At 32.3% G+C, this 24,411-nt stretch overlaps 1 protein-coding gene across 1 annotated transcript in view; it reads left to right on the top strand.

Moving 5' to 3' along the window:
- Window positions 1-24,411, top strand: part of CSMD3 (CUB and Sushi multiple domains 3) — a 605,915-nt gene that overhangs the window by 242,339 nt on the left and 339,165 nt on the right. Inside the window, 3 exon segments of the mRNA XM_032696902.1 lie at window positions 6,125-6,430; window positions 16,932-17,009; window positions 21,809-21,896. Of these exon segments, the coding sequence (XP_032552793.1) occupies window positions 6,125-6,430; window positions 16,932-17,009; window positions 21,809-21,896 (472 nt within the window).

A 24,411-nucleotide genomic window follows, 5' to 3' on the forward strand; every position in this document is an offset into this window, starting at 1 on the left:
AAGTAGTAGTTCTCTGTTTATGTCCTTAGTTTAGTGGAGAGGAGATAAATCATGTTAGAGATGTTTGGCATGTTTGTGTTATCAAAAACTAGCAGGTCGACTTCGTCTGGATTTTCAGATTTTCAAAAGTAATCAGTTTGATAACTTTAAGATGCATAAATTTACTATATTTTCAGTATCTACTTAAAAATGTAAAGTGATCTTAAGTTCACTGAGAGAAGCATTTGGAAGATCATAGACACATGCATTTGTGTGTACTGAAGGATGACATATCTCCTGCATCACTGAAAATTTCTGGTTGATGCTTAATTGTTACTTTCAGACTTTTCTGGTATACATCTTACTGCAGCAATTGATTTATATTTGAAATTGATATAAAATAGATAACAAAAGAAGAAAGAAATAACAATAGAGAGGTTGATAAAAAGAGAGAGGGGAAAAGGAAGAATAAAAAAAAAGTCAGAGAAGAATGCAGTAATGCAAAGAAGTAACTTCTGGTACCAAAAGAAAACAAAAATTAAATTCTGAATCAATTCACACAGTTGTGGACAACACGAAAACAAAAGGAACACAAAGTACTTTATTAAACGTCTGGCTAGACAGCTTTTGAAGTCTTTGCTATTTGTATAAATCCAGGGATCATTGTCTCTTTGAACTAAAGTCTAGGTTTTGAACCATATTTTTTTTCAGTCATGTATTTCTTTAAATCCACAGTTTTATTTCTTTTCTAAATAGCTGGGAACTGAAAATCGATTTAGTCAGAAGAATGTTTTATGTCAGCTGTTAACACTGATTTTATGTTCTCAAATGTATGTTTACGTATCTGATTCCTTTCTTTTCTATTACTTTCTTGTAAATCAACAGAAGGAGAACTGTAATTTGAACTTAAGAATAGGTAAAGATACTAGAAATTTCTGAAGAGTAAAAAAAGTGATTTTTTAAAATAATAAGGCTGGAATGACATATTTAAAATATGTTAAAAGAGTCAAATAAGCTGTTATATCTACACTAACTTGAACAGCCCTTTAACAGATCCAGAATATATTCTTCTAATTAGCTTTGTAACTTTATTGGAAATTTCTTGCTAGCATTCAGATATTTAGTGACAGAGAATATCAAAGAGAACAGTTAATTAAGATAGGAAAAAAAAAACCTCTTCTTAATAGGATGCACTGGTCACTCCAAAGTTAGTTAAGCATAGGAAGTTTATAAGGAAGCTAAATAAGCCTTGACTAAAAGTCCTTGAACATGTGAAAGAAGAATGAAGATAGTTATTACTAATTTTTTAAATTCTATATATAATTTTAAGCAGCTCTTTTTCTCTTTAATGAGATATGCTTTTTAGTTTTTGCTGAAGACAATCTAAACTTCTTTCTCAATTACCCATTGCAAAACGATAGACTGGCTTACTTGCTAATAAGATACACAGGAAAAGTCCCAGGCTGACTTCACAGTCAGACACCTCATTAGCACTTTACTATCGTCTGAGTTCCATTTAGGGTCATCTGCATTAAGGACCTTTAACTTTGCTTGAGAAGTCTGTGGCTGGATCATATGTGTCACAAGGACTGATAAAGTCCTGGATCTTGAATTCATCCTGAATAAATAAGGTAGTGAATATCCCTGTTCGCTTTCACATTTTGAACTCAACCTGGTTGGTAGGAATTAATCAGCAAAATTAATTCTAATTAATTAGAATAGCTGTTGGACCGTAGCCTTAGATCCCATTTATTTGGTCTTATAAACAATTTACTTATTTTCATCTGTTCTTTCACCACTGCAGTTAAAAAAATTAAATTTAGAGAATAGTCATAAATGGGTCAGACTCTCTACCTAGAGTCCAGTAACAAGTGTAGTACTACAGGGGTCTGTTTTGGTTCAAATTCTGTTCAATGTATTTATCCATGAGCTTGAATGAAGGACAGAGTGCATTCTTATTAGATTTGCAGATGACACCAAAATATCCGTCATTATAGCTGAGGACCAACAGTCAGTATAGTTGAGGACAGAGTTGCCGTAGGGACATAGACAATCTGGAGGAATGAGCCAAAAGGAATCCTACAAAACTCAACAAGGGCCAGTGTAAAGTCCTGCACTTGGGTAGGAAGAACACCTGGCAACAGGATTGTCTGATAGAAAGGAGCACTGCTTAATAGACCCTGTGTGTTACAGCAGACAGCAACTGAGCATGGCCCTGCAGTGTGCCCTGGCAGCAAGAAAGGCCAATAGCATCCTGAGTTACATTAATGAGATTGTGGCCAGTAGACTAAAAGGAAGGATTACTGTCCTTTACTCAACATTCCTGTGACCATAGCTGGAATAATGCATCAAGTTGTGGGCCCCATGACAGGGAAGAGGGTTTTTCACTGAAGCAAGTTCAGTGGAGGGCCACCAAGATGATTGGGGGCTGGAATATTTGCCCTGCGAGGAGAGGATGAGGAAGCTGAGCTTTTTCAACCTGGAGAAGAGGGGAAATGGAATAAGAAAACTTCCCCCCCAAGTTATAGTCTTCTAAAAGGGAAAATAAACAGATAATTTTCAACAAGCATTTTCCCTCTATTAGATATCATTTTTTGCCTTAATTTTTTTTCTGGTGAGTGCTTCTGCAGAGTGGGCAAAGGTATTTATTATCTTCCTAGTTTATTCCCCCAGGAATTTTAATAGTTAGTTCATTAAATTAATTTAAATGAGAACTTCCACTATGAGTTTATCTGGGGTAAATTTCCTTTGCTATCATGTTTACAACAGAAGCCATGTGTATACTTGAAGTATATTGCATATGCAAAGTGTGTGTTTCTAGCACAGATTCATAATCTATTTTTGGAACTTTGTTTCAGGCAAATGTCAAAGGCTATTGCCTCTTTCCTTTACTAAAAATGAACCTGTAATCAAGAACTTCCACTCATATATAAATAGAAAGACTTATGGGTCTCCCATATGTTTGCATTATCCTAAGTTTTAGCAGTTACAACACTTTTGAGTAATGTTTTGTTCAGACTAGTTTTCTAAACTGAATTGCTCTGTAGATCATCAGCTTGATCTCTTTCCACTTCTACATAGTTACAAATTTTTATGTGTAATTACTGCTTCAAATCTTTCCTTGTGTAAGCAGGCTAATTTAATACATAAAAGCTCCTCAGTTTTACTGATTTTAATCTGTTCTCCTTCCGGAGCGACTTACTTGGAGAAGTGCTTGTCCAGTCTACTAGGTTGGTCAGGTTCTCTTTCTTTGTGCACACATACCCTGAGCAACAATTACTCTTTCTCACCCCCTTGTCCTTATTGCTTCTTTGTATGGTGCAGCCTGGCAGTTCCTCAAGCCTCAAATTTTCTCAGTTGCTGATTGTGAATTCAAAGCTATGACCTACCTCTGAGATGACTTCAGCTGACTGCAAATTGTTGGTTTAAACTTTTCCCCAAAAGCGGAGTTCAGTCTTCCTTTCTTCTGTCTTCTGCCATTTATTATTGCTAGATTTTATTTTCTTTTTTTCTTTATTTTTTTTTTTTAACCGGAATATTAAAGTAAAATAATATGTGAGTATATTTTGGATCATACAGGAAAATATAATTTTTAAAGTAATCTCTTTGACAAACTGAAATGTTGGATGTGACTGCAGATGACTGAAGTGGAGAGTATGTTACAACGCCCATACAACATAGGTGTTTCAATTAGTCTAAAACTTTCCATAAAATATTAAGACATCAAAGTTCATGCTTTTACAGATTATAAATTATATTTAGAGAAAGATCAATGGATCTCTTCTATACAGTAGCTGATATTTACAAGATTGTTTATACATAACATACATTAATTTTCTCTCAAAAATCCTCCATGTAAATTAAATCATACTGTTTGCTGTTTGACTTTACTGATCTTCTTCATCGGTTCTTTTCTGCGGAGTAAGTGGATGTGGAAGCCTAGCAAGTTAGGTGTTCTGCTTGAAAGTTGCCTCTGTATCAAAGTAGTACTTTTCAATGTATAAGCTCTGCAACTTTAGTTAAGTTTAATTTTTCTTGCTTTTTTCTTTTGAGATGGATTTTCTTTTAAGTTGTTTTCATTTGAAGTGCTGTACCTCTGTAAATCAATTGCATAGAACAGGTCATTTGACTGAGATTCTGAATCTAATTTTGCTTCGAGCTTGGTATTGGAAGCAGGTGACTGCTTGTTCTTGTACATTTGCTTGCATGATAAAGATGCGTCCACATAGATTTTACTTTAATAATAGTGGTTATGTAACATACATTTAAGTTTTCTTTCTTTTAATCAACATTTTTCTGTTACAAAATATCTCTTGGCCGTGCATTTGTATTTTCTGTGTTTTAAGCTTGGTACCAGTCTGTCAAAATTTATTGTATACTGAATCATAAATAGACTAGTCCTTTGATATTATGCATTGTTGTGACAGTTTTCTTCTTTTATTCTGAAATAAAGAATAAAACGTGTCTAGGTCTATTTTAGTTACTTATGCCCCTGTCATCATAGGACAGTAAGAAGTTTTTGGTTTGGTCTCTGATACATAAATCTGTAGTCTTGCATTGTGCTTTTAAGGTTTTTTTAGTTGTGCAGAGGAAACCACCACTGTATGATTTAGAAGTGCTGTACTACACAACAGATCTTAAGAAAATAAATGTAAGACAGCAAAAATAATGTACCTAAAGCAGCTTTATTACTTGTCTATATAACGCTAAAGTTTTCCATTATGGTAGTATTTTTTAATAGTATAATGAAATAAAACATTTTTAGCCTAAAATTTCTACAGTAAACAATAGAGGCTTTATTAGCAAGACTGAGTATTTTCGACATGAGGATCTGTTCCATTTATTTATACAGAACATCGGAGGATTCTGATCAGAGATCTGATATGCCTTGTGCATGAAAAATGATATATATTGCTTAGTTCCTCTGGGAGTATTATTCCCATTTTCTAGTGTATAGGTGTTTCTAACAGTGGGAAAACTTCTTTTCATCCTGACATCACCCACTACACGTTAAGGGCGAGTCTCAAAGGCTGTATGATAGAACGACTCAAAAGTAAAAAGAGTGGAACATTATTGTTTGAATGACTGTTCAAGAACTCCTAATCATTATTATGGAATAAAAAAGCCATATTTTAAAGATACTAGTATGACATAGTACAGTTCATGCTACATCAAGTTTATTTATGCAAATTTTTATGGTGAATTTTGTTGTGCATTGCCCAGTCATTTATTCGTTCCAGTCAAGATGGAGTTTCTACTGTGTTAGATGTTCTAAATGCTCACAGGTGAGAGACTTGGCTTCCAAACATCTGCAGCCAAATGTGGGGAACGAGGAAGGATGAAAATGCTAATAAAATATTGAAAAATCCTACATGGGTTATATATTTGAAGTACAAAAAAGTTAGAAATGCTAAGTTAATGTTTTCATGGACAATTTTTTAGCTTGTCCAACATTTTGTGAGTGAGGTTTTTGAGTAAAATAATCCAGCCTATTACAGTAATCAGAGAGCAAAAAGAGAATTACACATGAAGCCTCTGTACAATCTTAAATATAAATAATTATGCTGAGATGATTTGTTTAAATGTGTACTTTTTATTATCCATCTACCCTTGGCCTTGTGTCAAGTCTAAATGGGCTTTTAGAGCCCTGTCAAGCTTTGATGAAAAGAATGAACGTATTTGGCAGCCTTATTAGCAGTTGGAGTACAGTGGCTTTGCCTGCTGCCTAGGTTACTATATAATGCTGCTGTTTCACTCCTCAATAGGATGGTTGTCACTTTTCTACATATGGGGGTCCTTTTAATGATATAGCTGTATATTTTGCTCTAGCCATGCTGATTTCAGGACTGCATTTGCAGAGGTGAAAATTACGTGCTGTCATTATGCCTGGTACAAAAGTTTATAGTATAAGTTTTGAGAACATTTAAAACTTAATATGCAATATCACTATAATTACAAAATGTTCACTAGCATTAAACAATGTTCTGATTGCTGCAAATTTTTGAATAAAGCATATTGACCTTCCTCTTTTTATGTCAGTTGTCTTTACTATGTTAAACAGAAGGAAATTTAATCTTTTAGATTGATCAGGAAAACACAATTCAAAAGAAAGAGTTAGCATCCAGTGCTACTGTGTGTCCCACAGGTTCTTCTTTCATCAAAACTGCCTCCACTGGTGAGTTAGAGGAGCATATTGCGGCCACTACTGGTGCCATTACTGTTGCTAGCACATCTGCTGATGTTGCTGTATCCAGTGCAGTGACCACCCATAGACAACCTTCTGAAGAACAACAAGTGCAAGCTATGAATATAAGAAAATCAATTCTGGAGTCGACCAGTTACAAGGAAGCACTCTCTCTTCATCAAGCAAATTTACAAAGCACAAGAAGACGGCCAAGAAATGCTGAGCAGATAGAAAGAACTAAAGAACTTGCAGTTGTTACTCATAGAGGTATTGGATATTATTTTACTTGTGCCCATGTAGTTATGCAAAAATATTTTGTATAAGTTAAAAGTGAAAGTTCAGGTATCCTTTCAGGAAATGTAGTTGAACCAAATGGGAAAGGGATTAAGTCTGCCTAAATTTGCATTCTAATGGGGCAGCCAAATGGAAAAATGAAATTAGTAATAATATTGTCTTGGTAATTTAAATTGATCTGATTTATAAAAAGACAAAAGGGAAAGATATGGAATTTTCTTTTGATGCCACTTTATAGCTTATATCATTATATTTCATAATGCAGCCTAGTGTAAGTAACATGTGATGAAAGTTTAGAGAATTGAGATTAGGATATTAATCTATTCTGCATATGTGTTTAGGCATAATTAACTATAGCATAATAAAATGTACTTTATAAATAGCTGCTGTTCTAAACTAGTAGGTGATGCAGTTGTACTCCTCTCCCTTCTGCCTAAATTTTCAGCAAAATTTTGGCTTTTTAAAACATCTGTACATTTTCATTCCATCAAATATGAAATCAATGATCAAAGAAACATTTAGAACACTAGGAAATTCATTTGCAAGTATTCAAGTGGTAAAGCTAAGAATTTTGTATATTCCTATGCTCAGATTATTTAATCCATATGCTAAAGTGTCAATAATGAACAAAATTTGGAGTATAAACCAAGCATTATTTGCTATGTTAAAAGGTAAAGGTCGATATCTGAAACATGAGGATGAGAAAAACTAATGCTGGAATGTCTTAATTTAATCAGCAGACATTCAGAAAAAAAAATAATGTGGTGGGGTTTTATACATACAGAAGTTCAGAGAAGGATCATCTTAATTTTGCAGGGTATTTGTTGAATATCATTTATTATATTTTTTGAATTTTTCATGTTAATCAATTGTATGTTAAGAATTTATAAACACAAATATGAAATATATGGAGGAGAAACATCTTTTATAGCAAAAGCAATTTGCAGAAATTTCATTATATGACTGATATTTTGTAAAGGCTTCTTTAGATTGGAATCTATTGTCTTACTGGATAGTCATCTAGTATAAGTTTTGTAGCTTCATTTACTAACATCTTTTGAAACAGTAGAGCTGCAATTCTTCAGAATTTTAAAATATGTAATTTAAGTAGAACAACTAAAACACAAACACAGTATTTGGTTTGCATATGAAATATAAATCAGATGTTTATATTTAATTTGTATTAATTTCAATACAAATGTGAAGTACTTTCTGGTTATTGACTGGTATAAATTAATCAACAATTTGATTTGTACTGGTTGTATGGATATGCATTCATTTCAGAACATCTTTGATCCAGTTAAAAAGAGCAGGCTTATTTTCAGTTAAGAGGGAGTATCTGAGGGCCTGTAATAATATGGTTTATTTTAAAGATGTATGAGTGTACTAATTTGGCAGTTAAATGTGATATGCAGGCAGTTGTTTCTATTTCCTGCTTGTAATCATTAGACTGCACTGTCCTCTCCACTTTTTTCTGTGTTCCTCTCTTTTCTGACCTATTCTTTAATACAAGATATAGGTAAGGCACATATTTCTAAGTTATTTTGTCATTTTAAAGTGCTAAACATTAAGTTATGAAAAGAAAGAATAATTTAGAGACAAGATGCTGCTAAATTAATGTTATAGTGCTTATTTGTCACATGATAAAATAGTACCATGGGTACAAAAAGGTACAACAATCCACATACAGGTAACTCAGAATTGTATAGACCTTACTGGAGAATAAAACCCACACCTACTTCTGTGTGCATTTTGTTCCCTCATGACATTTAAAGTATTGATTTTGCTAACACTGTTTATAGAAAATCTTTAATATCTTTTTTATTGTGTCATACTCACAGAACACTATATGTGTGCCTTCTATTAAAGTGGTATGCATATACTGAGGAAAAATTTGCCATTTTTACTTGGCAAACACCAATATTTGATAATATAATAGTCATTAAAGCATATCAAATGACCCTCAATAAATAACCAGCAATTGTCTTCCATAAAATATTCTTTATTGCAAAGACAAAGACATATTTTGAAGGAATTTTTGTGAATGTGAGATCATTGTTATTTGACTTGAAAGAATTTCCATTATGGAGGGATATTCCACAGGTTTTTCTGCAGTTTCCTGTAGGTTACTGTTGAAGTATTTAACTTTCTCTTTGACAATGAAATGTACCCAAAAGTCTACAAAGTACTTGTCTTGCTCTGCATATTCAATTACTACGGAACTATATATGAGCTACTTAAGAATTTTATATAAATTGCTATTTAAATTATTTCTCTATTTAATAGATATTAAAATTAGATTTTACTTTAGAAATGCATTTTTTGCTGTACTCTTGATTGTAATTTAAGAATTACACACACAAATTATGCAAATTAATTAATGCTTGAGAAGATAAAATTTAATATATTAAATATAATTTACTAAAAATTACTATATATATGTGCAGATATTTAAAATTGTAAAAATGTACTGTACATATAGTTTTAATTGTAGGTTTTTTTGAGAATATTGCTAGTAAGATCAGAATAGTGGAGTTTTATTAGCACTGATGCAAAATAACTACAGAAAAAGAGTAATACTCTTGCCTTCCATGGGATTTTTCTGGCAATAAGGTTTTTCAGAATGAGTAGATGATAACAATATTGTTTTGGTTTGTAAACATATTTTTTGAAGTGTATGCATGAATGAGATGTGGAGAGAGAACTAGAGGTTAATATGTATCCAAAATTCTGCTACTACATGTGAATTATTGTACCAAACTTACTATGTCATCCTCAACAATAATTTTAATTTGTGTCAAAAGCTGTCTGAAGAATTTCTTCTCTAAGCTTATTAGCTGGAAATCACAGAAGAGGACATGACTTCGAGTTTTGATTATTTAAGAGAGGTAAAAGAAATCCTAGGTGCATTTGGTGAAATATTAGAGGTAGGGAAGTATAAGTATCATTTTACAAGGCAGTAGTGAGATCACATGAGGAATACTATAAATGATTATAGTGTCCTCATCAAGAATAATTCAGACTGAATTAGATGAATAAAAGTACCATAATGATGTTACATTTTTCTGATCATCTCAACTTAGAAAATAAAATATAAGACAGGATGAAAGGATAAATTTTCAAGAAGTGAATGCCAGTATATGGAGAACCTAAATAAGGACAAGTTAGTATATAATATATACAACTATATTATATACTAAGATATACTTTTAAATGAAGATATAGTAAGGAGATGAGCAAGAAGAGTTCTTGTTATTGGAACAATGAAGTCTTCTTGTGGAAGGAGGGAGTAGATGAAGGACAAGAAGCTTTCAAGATGCACCTTTATAGTCTAATGAAAAATATAATGAGATAGGATAGCTGGAAGAAAAACACAGAGCACCTCTTGGGTATTAGTTCTAAAGAAACCAAATGGTCAAGCTCAGGAAAATTTATCCTCTCCCCTATTCCGAAGTAGGGGGAAAAAAAGAGAACCCTAACCACTTTCATTCAATCAAATCTAGGAGCTTCAGAAGCTGAGAATTTGGTAGCAACTCTTGTAGATACTACAATCACAGTTTCTAGTATGATCTGTGTTTTTCAGACGTCCAGGAAGGAAATTAAGCATGATGTAAACATGGTATTTTCTCTTTTTTTTTTTTTTTTTTGGTTGTTGGGTTTTTTTTTGTTGTGGGTTTTTTTGGTTTTTTTTTTTGTTTTTTTTTTTTTGTTTTGTTTGGGGGGTTTTTTGTTGGGGTTTTTTTGGGGTTTTTTTTGGTTTTTTTTGTTTTTTTTTTTTTTTTTTCTGTTTAAGCATTTAAGTACTGTTGGTTTCATCATAACTAAAGTAGTGGAGGATAATCTGATATTTTTGGTCTTTTTTACTATTTGTGTTTCATGCAGTGAGAATTGAGAGTTTAACAATACTGTTAGTGCTATTGACTTGTTCTATAATTTATTTCAACTACATCTTTTACTTCTTAAGGCTCTAGATTTTTTAAGTATATGTAAACGTCATGAGAGATATTTTAGCACTTTTTCTTGTGAGTGCTTTTTTAGCATACTTTTACTGTCTAAAGATATGCCAAGAGGCATATGTCCAAATGCTAAGAGGTCTTTGTACAGCGCCCTGAATAATGCGCCTTAAATTTTGGTCAGCCCTGAAGTGGTCAGGCAGTTGAACTATTGATCAGCATAGGCCCCTCCAACTATTCTATTCTAGTCTACCCTACCCTACCCTACCCTACTGTACCTTATTCTATTCTTTCCATGTTCATTTTAATATGGAAGTACACATACATCGTAATTATATACCCCTGAGAATAATGAGTATCTTACTTTTGGTTTCAGTGGTAATGAAAAACAAGGAATACAAGGATTAATAAAGAAATCTCAAGATAGAAACAAAGAAACAACAAAACAAATGTGAAAGCTGGTGATGTTGATACAGCAGAGCTTTCTATTCTCTCATATAATTGAGAAGAATCTTTCATAGACCAGTTTAAAACATAACCAAGCCTGATACTCACTTTTATTTATGATATTACACTTCTAGGTGTTTTAAAAGACCATAAAGTGAGTTTAAATAATTTTTAAAAAGTGAGTGTAATTTTTTTTTAAGAAACTTGATAACTCTACTGAAGCCTTAAGTGCCATCACATAAAAACCAAATAGGTTGCTATCTCTTCTCTCCCATTCCCACCCTATTTGTGCAATCCCTTGAGGTGGTGATCCCTAAGGTATCTGGATCTCTAACACTTGTACTGTTAGAGTTTGAAAATTCTGGATTATCAGTTGCATCACATGCATAACGAACACGACATTCATGCGCAAAAAAAAGAGAACTGACCTTTATGTGAGTAGTAAGTTCAACACATTCAGGCTGTGGATGTGCTCTGCATGTAGATCAACTTCTAGTGGAAATACAGTGAATTAGATGTATGCCAAAGATGAACTGGAAGTATCATGCATAATTTATTTGGCATATCTGCACATGAGCAGCAAATGTTGGAAGTCCAGAGTATATCATGCACTTGTTTCCGTCATTAGAAATAGCAGTTGCTGCAAGTAAAATCTGCCATCATGACATATTTAAGTTTTTAAATAATTAGTGAATTACTGGTTCTGCACAAGTTAAAATCAGTTCTACACAGTATTCCAAACAAATGTTTTCTGTTACTTCAGAAAGCAGTAAATGAGTTTACTCTTTATTTCTCAGATAAGTTAAGGTGAAGGTCATGTAATTCTGAATCTACCACTGATTTTATTGTCAGCTTGTATCCCTAGCATCTGGATCCAATGCAAAGTAAAAAAAAAGGTATTGATTTCTGTTTTGCAAATAATAGCAGTGTGGTGGGAATAATTTTGAGAGGTCAAATTTATAGGAAAGATTAACTTTTCTCTCTCAGCCTTGTGAGAAAAAAGAAAAAAAGTAGCTTAAGACTACTTTTGTTTTTTTTGTTTCAGATATGGTTGAAGAGAATCCTTTGCAGTTGATTTTAAAAAAATGTCAAAGATGAGAAACAGAGCAATACAAAGATTATGAGGAAGCAAAAAGATGTATATGCAAAAAAAAAAAGTTTAGGCACAGTCAAATAAACCATCTACTGCCTTTTCTTCACATGGTATTGTATTTTTACAGATGTCAGTTAAATAGGGCTTGAAATAGTGGCTTGAAATAGTGGCTTTGATATTATGATATCGTTCTCTGTCTCCACTAGCTGAGTGGTAATGAATATAAAGTGAGAACAGTTCTGGAGAAGGGAAAGGCTGTTTCAGTTCTTGAACTACATTGAGCTACACCAAAGGAAATAAATATATAAGGTCAGATGAGGCCCAAGTTTCCCTGGTTAATACTCTGTAGAGTTACTTATAGTAATGCAACCCAAGTGCCAATTTAGCATAGAACAATGCTGTTGTAGCCCTCAGCATTTTAAATATAGTTTTTACTTGATTTGAAAATTTACAGAATGTAGATATGACAAGATGGAAAATTCCTTTATAAAATAAAAGCAAGAATTTGTAAGTTGACGGTGTTTTAAATGAATATCCTTCACATGGCTCTATACCCCGATGCTTCTGTATTGTAGAAGAAAATTTTCCTTCCTGAAATTTATGTCTAATGTAGCCCTCATGATACACTTTTTTGATGAAACCGGAACTGTGTCAACTGAACAATCTTTTCTTTATTCAAAATTTTTTTTTTCTAGTGTATGAGAGTTTGCTGCACTCAAGGTTGTTAGTCAAATTATACACCTATCTTTTTTTAATGATATGTATGCTTGAAACTTATTTACCTGAGGTCCTTTTTTAGTGCAACATCTATCCTGAAGAGGATATGAAAATATGGTACTTGTCTGGATTAGTCGTCTCTCACAAGTGTTTGTATGTAGTATTTATGTTTATGAATATGCATAAATATACATAATTACACAACCTTTTCTTAAAAAAAATAAGAACATATTTTTTTTTATATGTGTCTAAAACTTTGCCTGTAAGTATTTGAATCTCCCTTATCTTACATGAGAGACCATTTTGGTCAGAAACCTCAACAAAATAATTCTGAATACATTTCACTTTACATATAAATTAGCTACTTGAAAAATGTATGTGACTCTGGTTTGACTATTGACTGAATATTAACACACACATCTGTCATGCAAAACTTCTTACCTGGACTTTTTTCGTTACTGGGATTGTTCATATCCTTCCCCCCTCAATAAAGCATTCAGTTCCATTTTTCTTATTTACAGAAAACATTAGACCTTCTTTACAGACAGAGAGTGAGTTGGGGCTGTTCAGTATGAAGAAGTGAAGGCTTCGGAGAGACCTTGGAGCACCTTCCAGTACCTGAAGGGGGCCTACAAGAGAGAGGGACTTTTTATAAGGGCATGCAGTGACAGGACAAGGGGGAATGGCTTTATGTTGAAGGAGGGTATTTTTAGATTGGATATTAGGAAGAAGTTCTTTACTGTGAGCGTGGTGAGGTATTTGAATAGGTTTCCCAGAGAAGCTGTGGATGCCCCATTGCTGGAAGTATTTAAGGCCAGGTTGGATAAGGCTTTCAGCAAACTGTTTTAGTGGAAGGTGTCCCTGCTCATGGCAGGAAGGGTTGCGATGAACTGATTTTTGACGTCCCTTCCAACCCAAACCATCATATGATTCTATCATTCTAATTTTCTATTTGTATTAAAGTGACTTAAACTGGGAAAAAAACCCAACATGAACAGTGTTGAGCAGAAGTCCCAAGGTGGATAGCTAAATTATTTTTAGGTTTTCAGGGTTTTTTGACGTAATCTCTGATTTGGTGTTACACAGTTCTGATGCTACTGTTTATGTTTCATCAGGTCACATAGTCAAAAATACATTCAGGATTGTCAGAGATGTATTTGGATAGGAGATGTGTACCAGTGTTCTTTCTCCTCCAAAAATAAACAATAAAAAGAAACAAACTTGCTGTCTTTATCTATAAATTTAAAGCAAATAACCCAACTAACCTAAAAGCCATATGTATTTGAAGTAGTCTTAAAAAAATTTTAAGCCTCTCCTTGCTCTATACACTGCATAGATGGTTATGTTAGATAGGTTTTTATAAATTTATATTATTTTTAAAATATACTTTTCTGGTCTTTACAGTCACATAGTTAATAACATGAATGATACTGAAGATTTATTCTACTGCAAATAGAATTTAGCTCAGTTTGATCTCAGCATTTTTATTTTCTTGATCTAATTCTTGTATTTTGGTTGATTCTGAAAGGAACTGAAGGACAGGATATAAAGGAAGCTTTAGGTGCACAATTAGTTTAAGTTATGAAATATTATTCCCCAAAGTATTGGAGAATGTTATCCCTATCTTCCTATTACATTAGTATGCCTCCACAGGAGTATCCTACTTTTTTTGTGTAATCTATTTTCTTCTGTTCAGAAGTATGAGAATATCCTAATCTTACCATATTTAACTATTTGCAGCATTATTACATCTCAAGTATTTATTTTGAGACAAATGGGCATATAAACTCATCTCATGCAAAAGTAGGTATCTTAAGGCCAGATGAATTGAATTCTCTAAGTGTCTGTTTCCCTTTGTGGACTAAGAATGTACAACTGCTCTGTTTTCTGTCACGAGCCCCTCCTCTGAGACTTCTGAGAAGTGAAATCCACATTCAGTACTTACTGCCATGTGTATGACGTGCAAAATAATGCTTATTTTGCCAAGTATAAAATATTTATTGGGTAGGGGATTTTTTTTTGCGATGGTGGGGTTGTTTATATGTATGTACATGCATATGCAGCCTAACACCAAGTTTAGTGATGGTATGTTTGGACCAAATAAATTTCTATAACTACTCTTTCAGTGTATTCAGAAACTATTGGTCAATAAATCAACATACAGTCGATTTAACATCCAGTTAAAGGTAAAATTCTTCTCTTGTAGTATAAAGATTCTTCAGAGAACTGGAATTGCTTGCTTTCCTAGTGGTATTTAGTAGCCTTGGCAAAGTGATGCAAATTATTATTAAAATCTCTGATGTGTTTAAATGTCTTCACCAAGACAGTCCTGTAACTATTTTGAGTTCCACCTTATATCTTATGAACTCTTCTTGTGTACATAAACTGTGGATATGCCATTCAGGTGTTTGAGAATGAGTAGAAACAAACAAAAAAATACAAAGTAGTCTTCCTTTTTCCGTTTGTTCTTATGATGATTTCTGAAAATAAAGGAGAGAGTATTTAAACCCATCCCAGCACCTGAGATCATTCATTCAAGCCCACTCCCATTTTAATTAGGTACTGGAAGAATAATTCAGTCTATCTTCTGATTCATGAGACTTATTTTATATTGATCCTCAAAGCCAAAAGAAGGTTACAGTTATACTCCAACATTCTTATTTACATAGAAATAGCATTTTAAAAAGCTAAGACAATGACTAGAGAGCACTGCTGTTATTCCAGCATGGCTCTGCTGTGGGAAGGTACAGTTCTAGGGCCCATGACTTCCACTAGACTTGGAGGGGAAGGATGACTTCTGCTACTAAGGATTAAAAATAATCTTGTATTTTGTGCAACAGATAAGTTCTGCTTCTGCAAATAATGTATTTCCTAGAACCATTATCAGTGTTTATAAGTTACATTGTAATAATACACAAGGAAATTTACATTTTGCCTCTTGAGATAGTAACATCTCTGTATTTATAAGAAAATACAGTGTCTTCCATCAGAAGTGTAAGAATATTTATCAGCATATCCTGTTATCTATCCTATAAATTGTCTTTCTTAGTAGTATTCTGTTTCTCCCAAATCCTGTTCTGCTCTTGTGTATGGTAATGATTAATTTACTTATAAAAAGATATCAATAATATTTTTCTACTTTGGTATTTATGCCTCACATCAGGGTTCTTTGAATATCCATCAATTTTCTGTAAGAAGTTAATGGATATGAAAAATTCTTTGATGATGCACAGTCTATCTTCTTATGTTAACTTCTGCTAGACCTAGTTCCTTTAATCTATGCTGTCTCCATCTGCAGTATTTGCTTGTAGTTAATAAAAAACATCTTCTTCCGTATAGTTTTTAAATATATATGTTCTATAAAGCCAGTCAAGTACACTGTACCTAAATTAACCTATACTTAAAAATTTAAAATACTTTAGGAGGTCCATTTTAGTATATGGTTCATTGCTCACAGGCCAAGTGTATTAGAGATGAGACCCTTAGTTTAATGACTGAAAATGAAAGTTTCTTGTGGTGCTTTTGCTTTACTCTTGCTTACATTGCTGATATATGATAAGTTTTGGGTTTATTCTCTTTTTATTGGTTGTTTTCTTTCAAAGGTATATTGAGGCCACAAGGTTTGCCTGGATTAACTATCTTTATCATAAAGCCAGACAAAAATAACAACTTTTACAGAAACAGATGAGCTGTGGGCTAGGGGGAGAGGAGGGAGCCAGCTACCTTCCATATCACACTTTGAAAATAACAATTTTTATGGTAGAAAGAAGACCAGCTGCAGAATCAACAATAGACTGTATTTTATTTTTTGTATTCAAATATCTTTTTTCTTTTTTTTTTTTAAATGGAGAAGGCAGGGGACAAAGTAACTACATTTTCTCAACACAGAAGAAACTACTGGTTTAGAGCAAACATATTATAATTCTTTTCATTTTCCAGGTTCCATAAATGTGTGGCAATGTTTTACACAATTATATGGTCCATGGAAATAAACACTTTTGGCCATACTTTTTTTTTCTTATTATGGACGAGAAAAATAAGTTACGAATCTCATTTCTTTCCTTTGTCAAGTATACAAATTGGTCTCAATATTTATTTTTGTAAATTGTTTCTCACCAGAAGTACACAATCTGAATTTGTTAGGTAGCCAGTACTCTAATTTGCGTATACTTCCATGATAAAATTTGTCAAATGAAATGAAATATTTTAGACTGTATTACCTGATACATGTTTTTGTTTTTTTGTTTGTTTTTTTTTTAACTAGTGAAAAAGGCCATAGATTTTAAATCTAGAGGATTTAAATTGTTTCCAGGGAAAGACAACAGCAACAAGTTTTCTATCTGTGAGTGTACTCCTTTTTTGTTCCTTTTTTCTAGTGCAAGAGTGAAGTTTGTGCTGTGTTGTTTGTGTGTTTTCAAAATTATTTATGTATTTCTAATAGAACTGGTTTCTCCAGTCTGCATGGTGAATTTTTAAATATGGTTCTACTCTAAAGGCAGTCTTTCTATAAATCTGGCATTGCAGAAGGACATGTTATTTTGTCAGTCATTTCAAACTAAATTTACAATATTTATAAGGAAACAAATATTCAGCCTGCTAGGTGTCAGTTGTAAACTTAGCTCCTATGAACAGATCTGTTATTTTAATTGAACATTAGCATCAGAAGGCTGTGCAAAACAAAGCCTATCCTCATTTGCAAATGCACAACCACATATTTTTTCAAGAGACATATATGAGGTCACTCTTTGAATTATTTTTTTAAAAAAGTCATTAAGTTTGACATTTTTAACAGATTAACTAACCAAAATTTTAAAAATTCTGGAGGTGCGTAGTACCTTTAATTTTAATTAGAGAAATTAAAAACTGAATCAGGTGACTTTCTAGCACAAATTAAATAGGTGTGTCACTAAATACATTAAAAGGATACTGTTGTAAAAGAATGTGCCATTTTTATAGAGTTTCTTTTTGGAATAGAACCACATTTTAAATATTAGAAGTAAATAAAATGGACAATGTTAACCTATGTCTGATTATACTACATTTCATTATTCTTCACAGGAGTGAAAGAACTTGTTTATGAAGCACCTTAGGTTGGACATGTTTGCACTAATTTTTTTGTTAAACACTGTCAGTGATGGATTCAGTTTCCAGAATTTAGCAGGACACGTTAGCATAGGTTTTAATTTTAGGTGTTAGATTTTAAATTGTCAATGTATTAGATACGATTTCTTTTTTTATAGAAAGATGTCTTCAAGCAGCAAGACCCTTTAACATTTACCAAGTCAGAAAAACAAAGCAAAACACACTTCTACTCAGTTTTGTAATGTATCGTATTGCCATATTCAACTTCTCTGTAAACTGCATCACCTAAATAGTTCTGTAAGGCATTTCTGGTTTATTTAAAAAAATTGTATGGAGATATTTTAAAAAAAATATTCTTTTTATGAGTACCGGGCGAATGGAAAGTAGAGTGATTTTACAATATGAAATAACAGTAAGATAATTACAGTAGTGTTTATAAAGTACATCACTGAGGTCTCTGTCTGGTGGCTCATCTGTGGTTTTATAGTTAAAAATGATAATAATACGATGAATGATAAAAGAGACTGTTTCTCTATACATGTATTTTGCACTAATCCTTACATTTTCTTCTATATAAACTTTAATAGAAATTCCATATTTATAATGAATTACGAGAAACTTTTGATATCCAAAGTTGATTATTATGAAATTAGTGATGAAATTTGTCAATATATTTTTGAAGGTCTTTATATAATTTCATAGTTATGATATTCTATGTAAAGCTGAAAACTTCTTTATCTTTTTTAGTGATTATGCAGAATAGATTACTTATATGAGTCAATAATAAGTGAAGGTGAAAATCTTGGTAATCGGTACCTTTAGTCATCATAACCTTGTCATAAATAGATACCTAAGATTTTATATCATAATCTAGCATTTAGTTAGCTAGTCACTTTGGTAGCTGAGGAATTGAAGAACAGTATTTCATAAGACAGTTATGTATTTGGCTGTTGACTAGACAATTTTTGCAGTGTGGTCTCAACTGAGTCTGTACTTGCATTACAATGACAGATAAGGTCCTTTAAAAATACAACCTACGTCATTCAACTGTTAGTGGTAATAAGATAAGGATAAGTGATCTATTTTACATTATGCCTTATATTAGCAATGTCTTTAGAAATTTTCATTTAGCATTCTCATCTGTATGTCCTTTCATTATTTTACATCTTTTTTTTCAATGTTATATAACATTCAATACTAATGCATAGGTGATTTGCACAAAGGAAAGCCAGAATGGTGATATTTGGTATGATGATACACTTTGAAACAAGTATGCATCAACCTAATTTTAGAAGTGTTGACATTACCAAATGAATTCATTGGGGAACTAATCAACCAGGATTAGTACTCTGGAATTTCTTACTCCCAGTTTCTTGACCATTGACATCAATGAGTGCTTTCCCAAGATGCCTTTAATTTACTACAGGAAACCCTTTCTTTGCTTGTTGTCATATGAGCATCTGGGGTGTAAAACAGATATCTGTGGAATTACATGGAGCTGTAGACTGAAAAATCAAGCATTATGTCTGTAAAAGTAACATCAATACAAAAATCTTAAAATGTGCAGTTATTTTTTACTAAGTACTTAACAGAAATCAGATTGGTTTTAAAATTGTGTAAATGCATTTTAGAATTGGGATCAAATCAGAAATTTGTTTAATGACTTCTACCTATTCATTTTCTTCTGTATTTTTACTGTAATATATGTCTTCTTTTTAGAATTTAATTATTTTATTGATTTTCTTTAACATAAGCCTTTATATTTTTATTTATGAATATTAACAAATCCATATCTTATAATTTAAAAATCTATTTTGTAGATTATTTCTAGGAATGAAGCTTTTTACAGAAGATATAAAAAAGCAATAAGATTTTCAAGCTTCCATTTTCTATAGAAATTGAAGTGTATAATAGTGTATAATAGTGTATAATAATACCTTGAAATCCAGTAGAATATTCTTTTTCATATTAACATTTCCTCCAGCACCTGTGTATGGGGAAACATAATGTCCAAATATAAAATATTTATTTGAAATATAAAAACATGAATTATAATAAATAGAAATAAATCAGTTTAAATAATAGTTTTACTTTATTTTTTATAGTAAAGAATTTCTTCTGTGTGCATTGTTATATGATGCATGGCCAAATGGCACTATTATAATTTGTATAATATTATTATCAGGCATCATGAATAATTTCCTAACTATAGTTTTAATATATATTTAATGTCAGAATTGTCTTCTCTGTATATTCTGACTACTTATGATGATTCTGGATTTCTCATGTCTCATAATGAACCACCCAGATATTTCCAAAGATATTTAGTTAATTCTAAATGCTTATCCAACAAGATGGCCTTGTGAAATGCAGTTTTTTCAATTGTAGTTGTCAGATAGATAGATAGATAGATATAGATATATATATATTCCAACATTAGCATGAACTTGGGTTTCTGTAGCTAATGTACTTTCATCACATGTACAAGCATTGGGGGAGGAGAAGACTGAAACCTGAAACCCCGAACCAGGAGGAAAAGTTATCCTGTCCCCAAAGTCCCCTGAACATAGAGATGCAGATGAATAGAGATTGTCTTGGTTTGCTACTAGAGCAACCTTGAACAGCTAACAGGTATTTTGGGACAGAGGAGGGTAAATACTATGGATCCAGCTGACAAGGGCTGAGCTTGATAGGTTTTTTGAGCAGCATGCTAACGTGAGATATTTTCTTTTTAAGCCTCTGCAACATTTGCATTTGGCCTTTGGCTTTCTCAGGGTTATTAAACCAATTTTTTCCTCTGTGTGTGTGTGTAAGACAAATCTCAAGGAAGGGAAAACACCCAAGTATTCTGAATTATTTTCTTCTTCATTAAAAGCTGAAATTTAATGAACACCCTTTAGAAATATAGTTAGAATATATATTTTTCTATTCATATGCATTCTATTTACAGTGTAATGTGGTTGCCCTAATTATATGCAAACTTTTTCCTTAAAGAAAAGTAAAAATCTAATACTGCAAATCCATTGATCTAGTTCTGTAATGAAAATGAATAAATGTTAAAATCTTTCTACCTAATATAAATCTCTTGGCTTCATGTAAAATTGTTGGTTTTTTTTTTATATTCTTCTATAAGGCTATGAGTTTAACAAGTAATAGCAGACTAACCTCCTTTGCTAACTTTTTGGCTTTTTTGAACTCCGCTACTTCTGGGTTCAATGAACTTGAAAAATTAAGTGCAAAAGTTAGTAGAATTATTTTGACCTAAAATTATTTTTATAAGATATACTTTTGCAAGCTGTAAAAATTACAAGAAAGTATATCATTCAAAGAAAAAAAAGTAAGTGAAGAGGTAGTTGAATATGTTGAGGGATATGCTGAGGGTTAGGTTGCTACATACAAATTTTGAGAAAAACACACAGAATGTTTCACAGGAAGTTTCTCTCTGAAAATCTGTTTTAGTTTATTGTAAGATAAATGTATGCAAATCAAACTGGCATTTTGAGTTTACCTTCAGATCACCATATTTTGGGAATATATACATTTTCCATACTGATTAAGGACAATTCTCTCAGCAGGAGCTTATACATTCAAGTTTTATTAAAATTGAAGGAGAAAAGGTCAACTCTTAGTGGAGATGACATTTATTAGTGTATATTCAGAATAAAATCTTAAATCCCTAAACCTGATGAACACTCCTTTAAATGTTAATGTTTCTAAGGAAATAGCAATAAGTTTCTATATGGATTCAATAATATTACAAACAAAAAAAATAGCTAATTAATACATCCTATTAAAAAGTGTGGGGTTTTTTGGAAAAAAAATCAGAAAATACATGCTTTGCTTCTTATAGGGAGGACAAACTTATGTATTGAAACTAGAGTTTATATTGGTGATCATATTCCCTAGAAAATCTGTTTTAAAAGACCTAAAATGGAAAGAATATACTTTTTCATGTTTGTCAATTTTAATTGCTTAACTCTGTATTTTGTAAAAACTATATTATTTTATCTCTTTTTTTGTTTATTTTATTTTGCTTTTGTTTTTGTTTTTTTTTTTCAGTAAATGAGGGAGGTATTAAACAGGCGTCCAATTTGTGTCCAGATCCTGGAGAACCAGAAAATGGAAAACGGATAGGCTCAGATTTTAGGTAAAATATAAATCCTACCATTGTATCATTTCTCTAATACTGAACTTGGAAAATGTATCTGCTAAAAATGTATTACTGTTGTTGAGTACTCTTTCAAAACTGACCTTCTCAGTAAAAAGTAATCTGAAGTTCTGTGTAAAATTATGTCATGCAATATAGCCTCTATTTAGTATGCAAAGAAATATAATTCCTACTTGGAAGAGAGCATATATCTCTGATAATCTGGCAAAAATTGGATTGAAGGTAAGTTGAAGTAATTTTCTCTGTAAATACTGTATTAGATTTACAAATATTGAGCATACATGTGGTACTGGAGGTTTTTGTGAAGGACAAAGCAAAACTGAATGCAATACAAGAAGAAAAATAAAACCTCAGAGAAGAAATTTCAGATATTATAGAACTATTCATTGGACTATAATAGAGAATACTGCATTTTCTACAGTATGTTTTTGAGGAACCCAGAGGTTTGATACATGCAGATATATTTCCCTAGTAGTGGCTTCGCATCTTTAATGCAGACTACATTTTTCATTACTTTTTAAATATTCTCCTCTATTCTCAGCTATCTTTCAAATTCCTTATCTTGTAAGGAGAAAAGGTTTTTAATACTCTTTCAAAACATTCTACTGTCTTTTTCTCAGTGAACACATATGACTCCTAATTTCAGTATCAGCAGTGGTTGAGTAGAGAGACACATACATAATCACTTTTTGAAAATGTTTTGAATTCATTTTAATCTCTTTTCTGAGTTTCTCACTTGCTTCCTTTTCAATTGTTGAACATTTTTTTTTAAAGTGGTAACATTCAAATTATTTTATATTTTAACATTCAAATTATTTTATATTTTATATGTAGACACTTTAGACTGTATAAAAAGAATAAATCTATGTTCTAGTTTCACATCATATGCTAATTTCACATTATCATTATGTTTACAAATCTTTTTGAAACACCTGATTGAGGAAAAATAAAAGGAAAAAATTATTAAAAGGAAGATTGATAACTTTTAAATTAATTGTTTTTATTACATTTAGGTTTGTTATTACATATTTTGTATTTTCCATATCACATAGCACACTTCTAAGCATTTGAAGATAATAACTGTTAGAGTAATCTGGGAAGATGTACAAAGATATAAGAAACTAGGATACTTCATTCTTTTACGTAATTTCTTGTACCTTCTTCTGTGTGTTTTTTGTTTTTTCTCCTCATAATCAAGCAAAACATTAAATTGAAAATGACATCCTAAGTAAATGTGCTAGCTAGCAGTCAATCATTATAATTTCAGTTATTATAGTCTTCCTATTTCTCTAGTTTTGAGAAAAGAAAAAGTTTAATGTGCATCAGAGAAAGCTTTATAACTAATTTTATAAAAATGTCATTTCTGATGTCTGCTGGCAAACAAATTGTCAATATTTTCAGAGAAATAAAAATAAATTCACTGTGTTTAACTACCATGCTCTCTAGAATCATTACATAGGTCAGTGTTTTATATTTTAACTTCAAAAATACTCCTTGAGAATGAAAGCCTTTGACAGAGAAGATTCCCATCCTTTTCTAGTGTTATCTCTGCATGTGGTCACTGAAAGACCTACTTGCCAAGATTATTCTATGTGAAGGGCAGTACCTGGAAGAAGATATGATGATTATTGTCCCACTCTACTCTGCATTGTGGCCTCATCTTGAGTACTGTGTGCAGTTTTGGGCACCTCAGTATATAAAAGGTATTAGGCTATCAGAGAGCATCCAAAGGAGGGCCACAAGGATGGGGAAGGGCCTTGAGGGGAAGCCATATGAGGAGTGGCTGAGATCACTTGGTCTGTTCAGCCTGGAGAAGAGGAGACTGAGGGGAGACCTCATTGCAGTTACAACTTCCTCCTGAGGGGAAGAGGAGGGGCAGGCACTGATCTCTTCTCTGTGGTGAGCAATGACAGGACCAGAGGGAATGGCTTAAGTTTTTTGTCAGGGGAGGCTTAGGGTGGATATTAGAAAAAGATTTTTCACTCGGAGAGTGTCTGTGCCCTGGAAGAGGCTCCCAGGGAAGTGGTCACAGCACCAAGCCTGCCAGAGTTCAGGAAGATGTATTCTGAGTGTAGCTCTCAGAAACAACCCAAAAAAGACTAGTTTCCTTTGAAAAGATTTTTTTCCACTATTTCTTGGTAGCCTCTCTTTATAACACAAAAACATTGTGTTTGGAAATAGTGAGAAGAGATATACATATATATGCACAATTTCTAGCCACTTTGTTGACAGGCTTTGAAAAAGGTAACAATTACTCTTTGGGTTGTATTCCTCTTAATATGTTAGGGATAAATAAAGTGGTTTTCTATCTAAGGCTTGTTAAATATCTTATGAATGTGAATGTTGAGATTCGTACTTGTAAAGATCAGCGTTGGTGCACGTTAATAAAATATGCACATTTATTTCATGTTGAACACTTCATGCATTGAAAAAAGATCTTACGGGGAACAAGAGCAGACTAAAAATTTTCAGCAGACTCATTAAAATTCCTTTT

Source organism: Chiroxiphia lanceolata, chromosome 1 (assembly GCF_009829145.1).
Source record: "Chiroxiphia lanceolata isolate bChiLan1 chromosome 1, bChiLan1.pri, whole genome shotgun sequence".
NCBI lineage: Eukaryota > Metazoa > Chordata > Aves > Passeriformes > Pipridae > Chiroxiphia > Chiroxiphia lanceolata.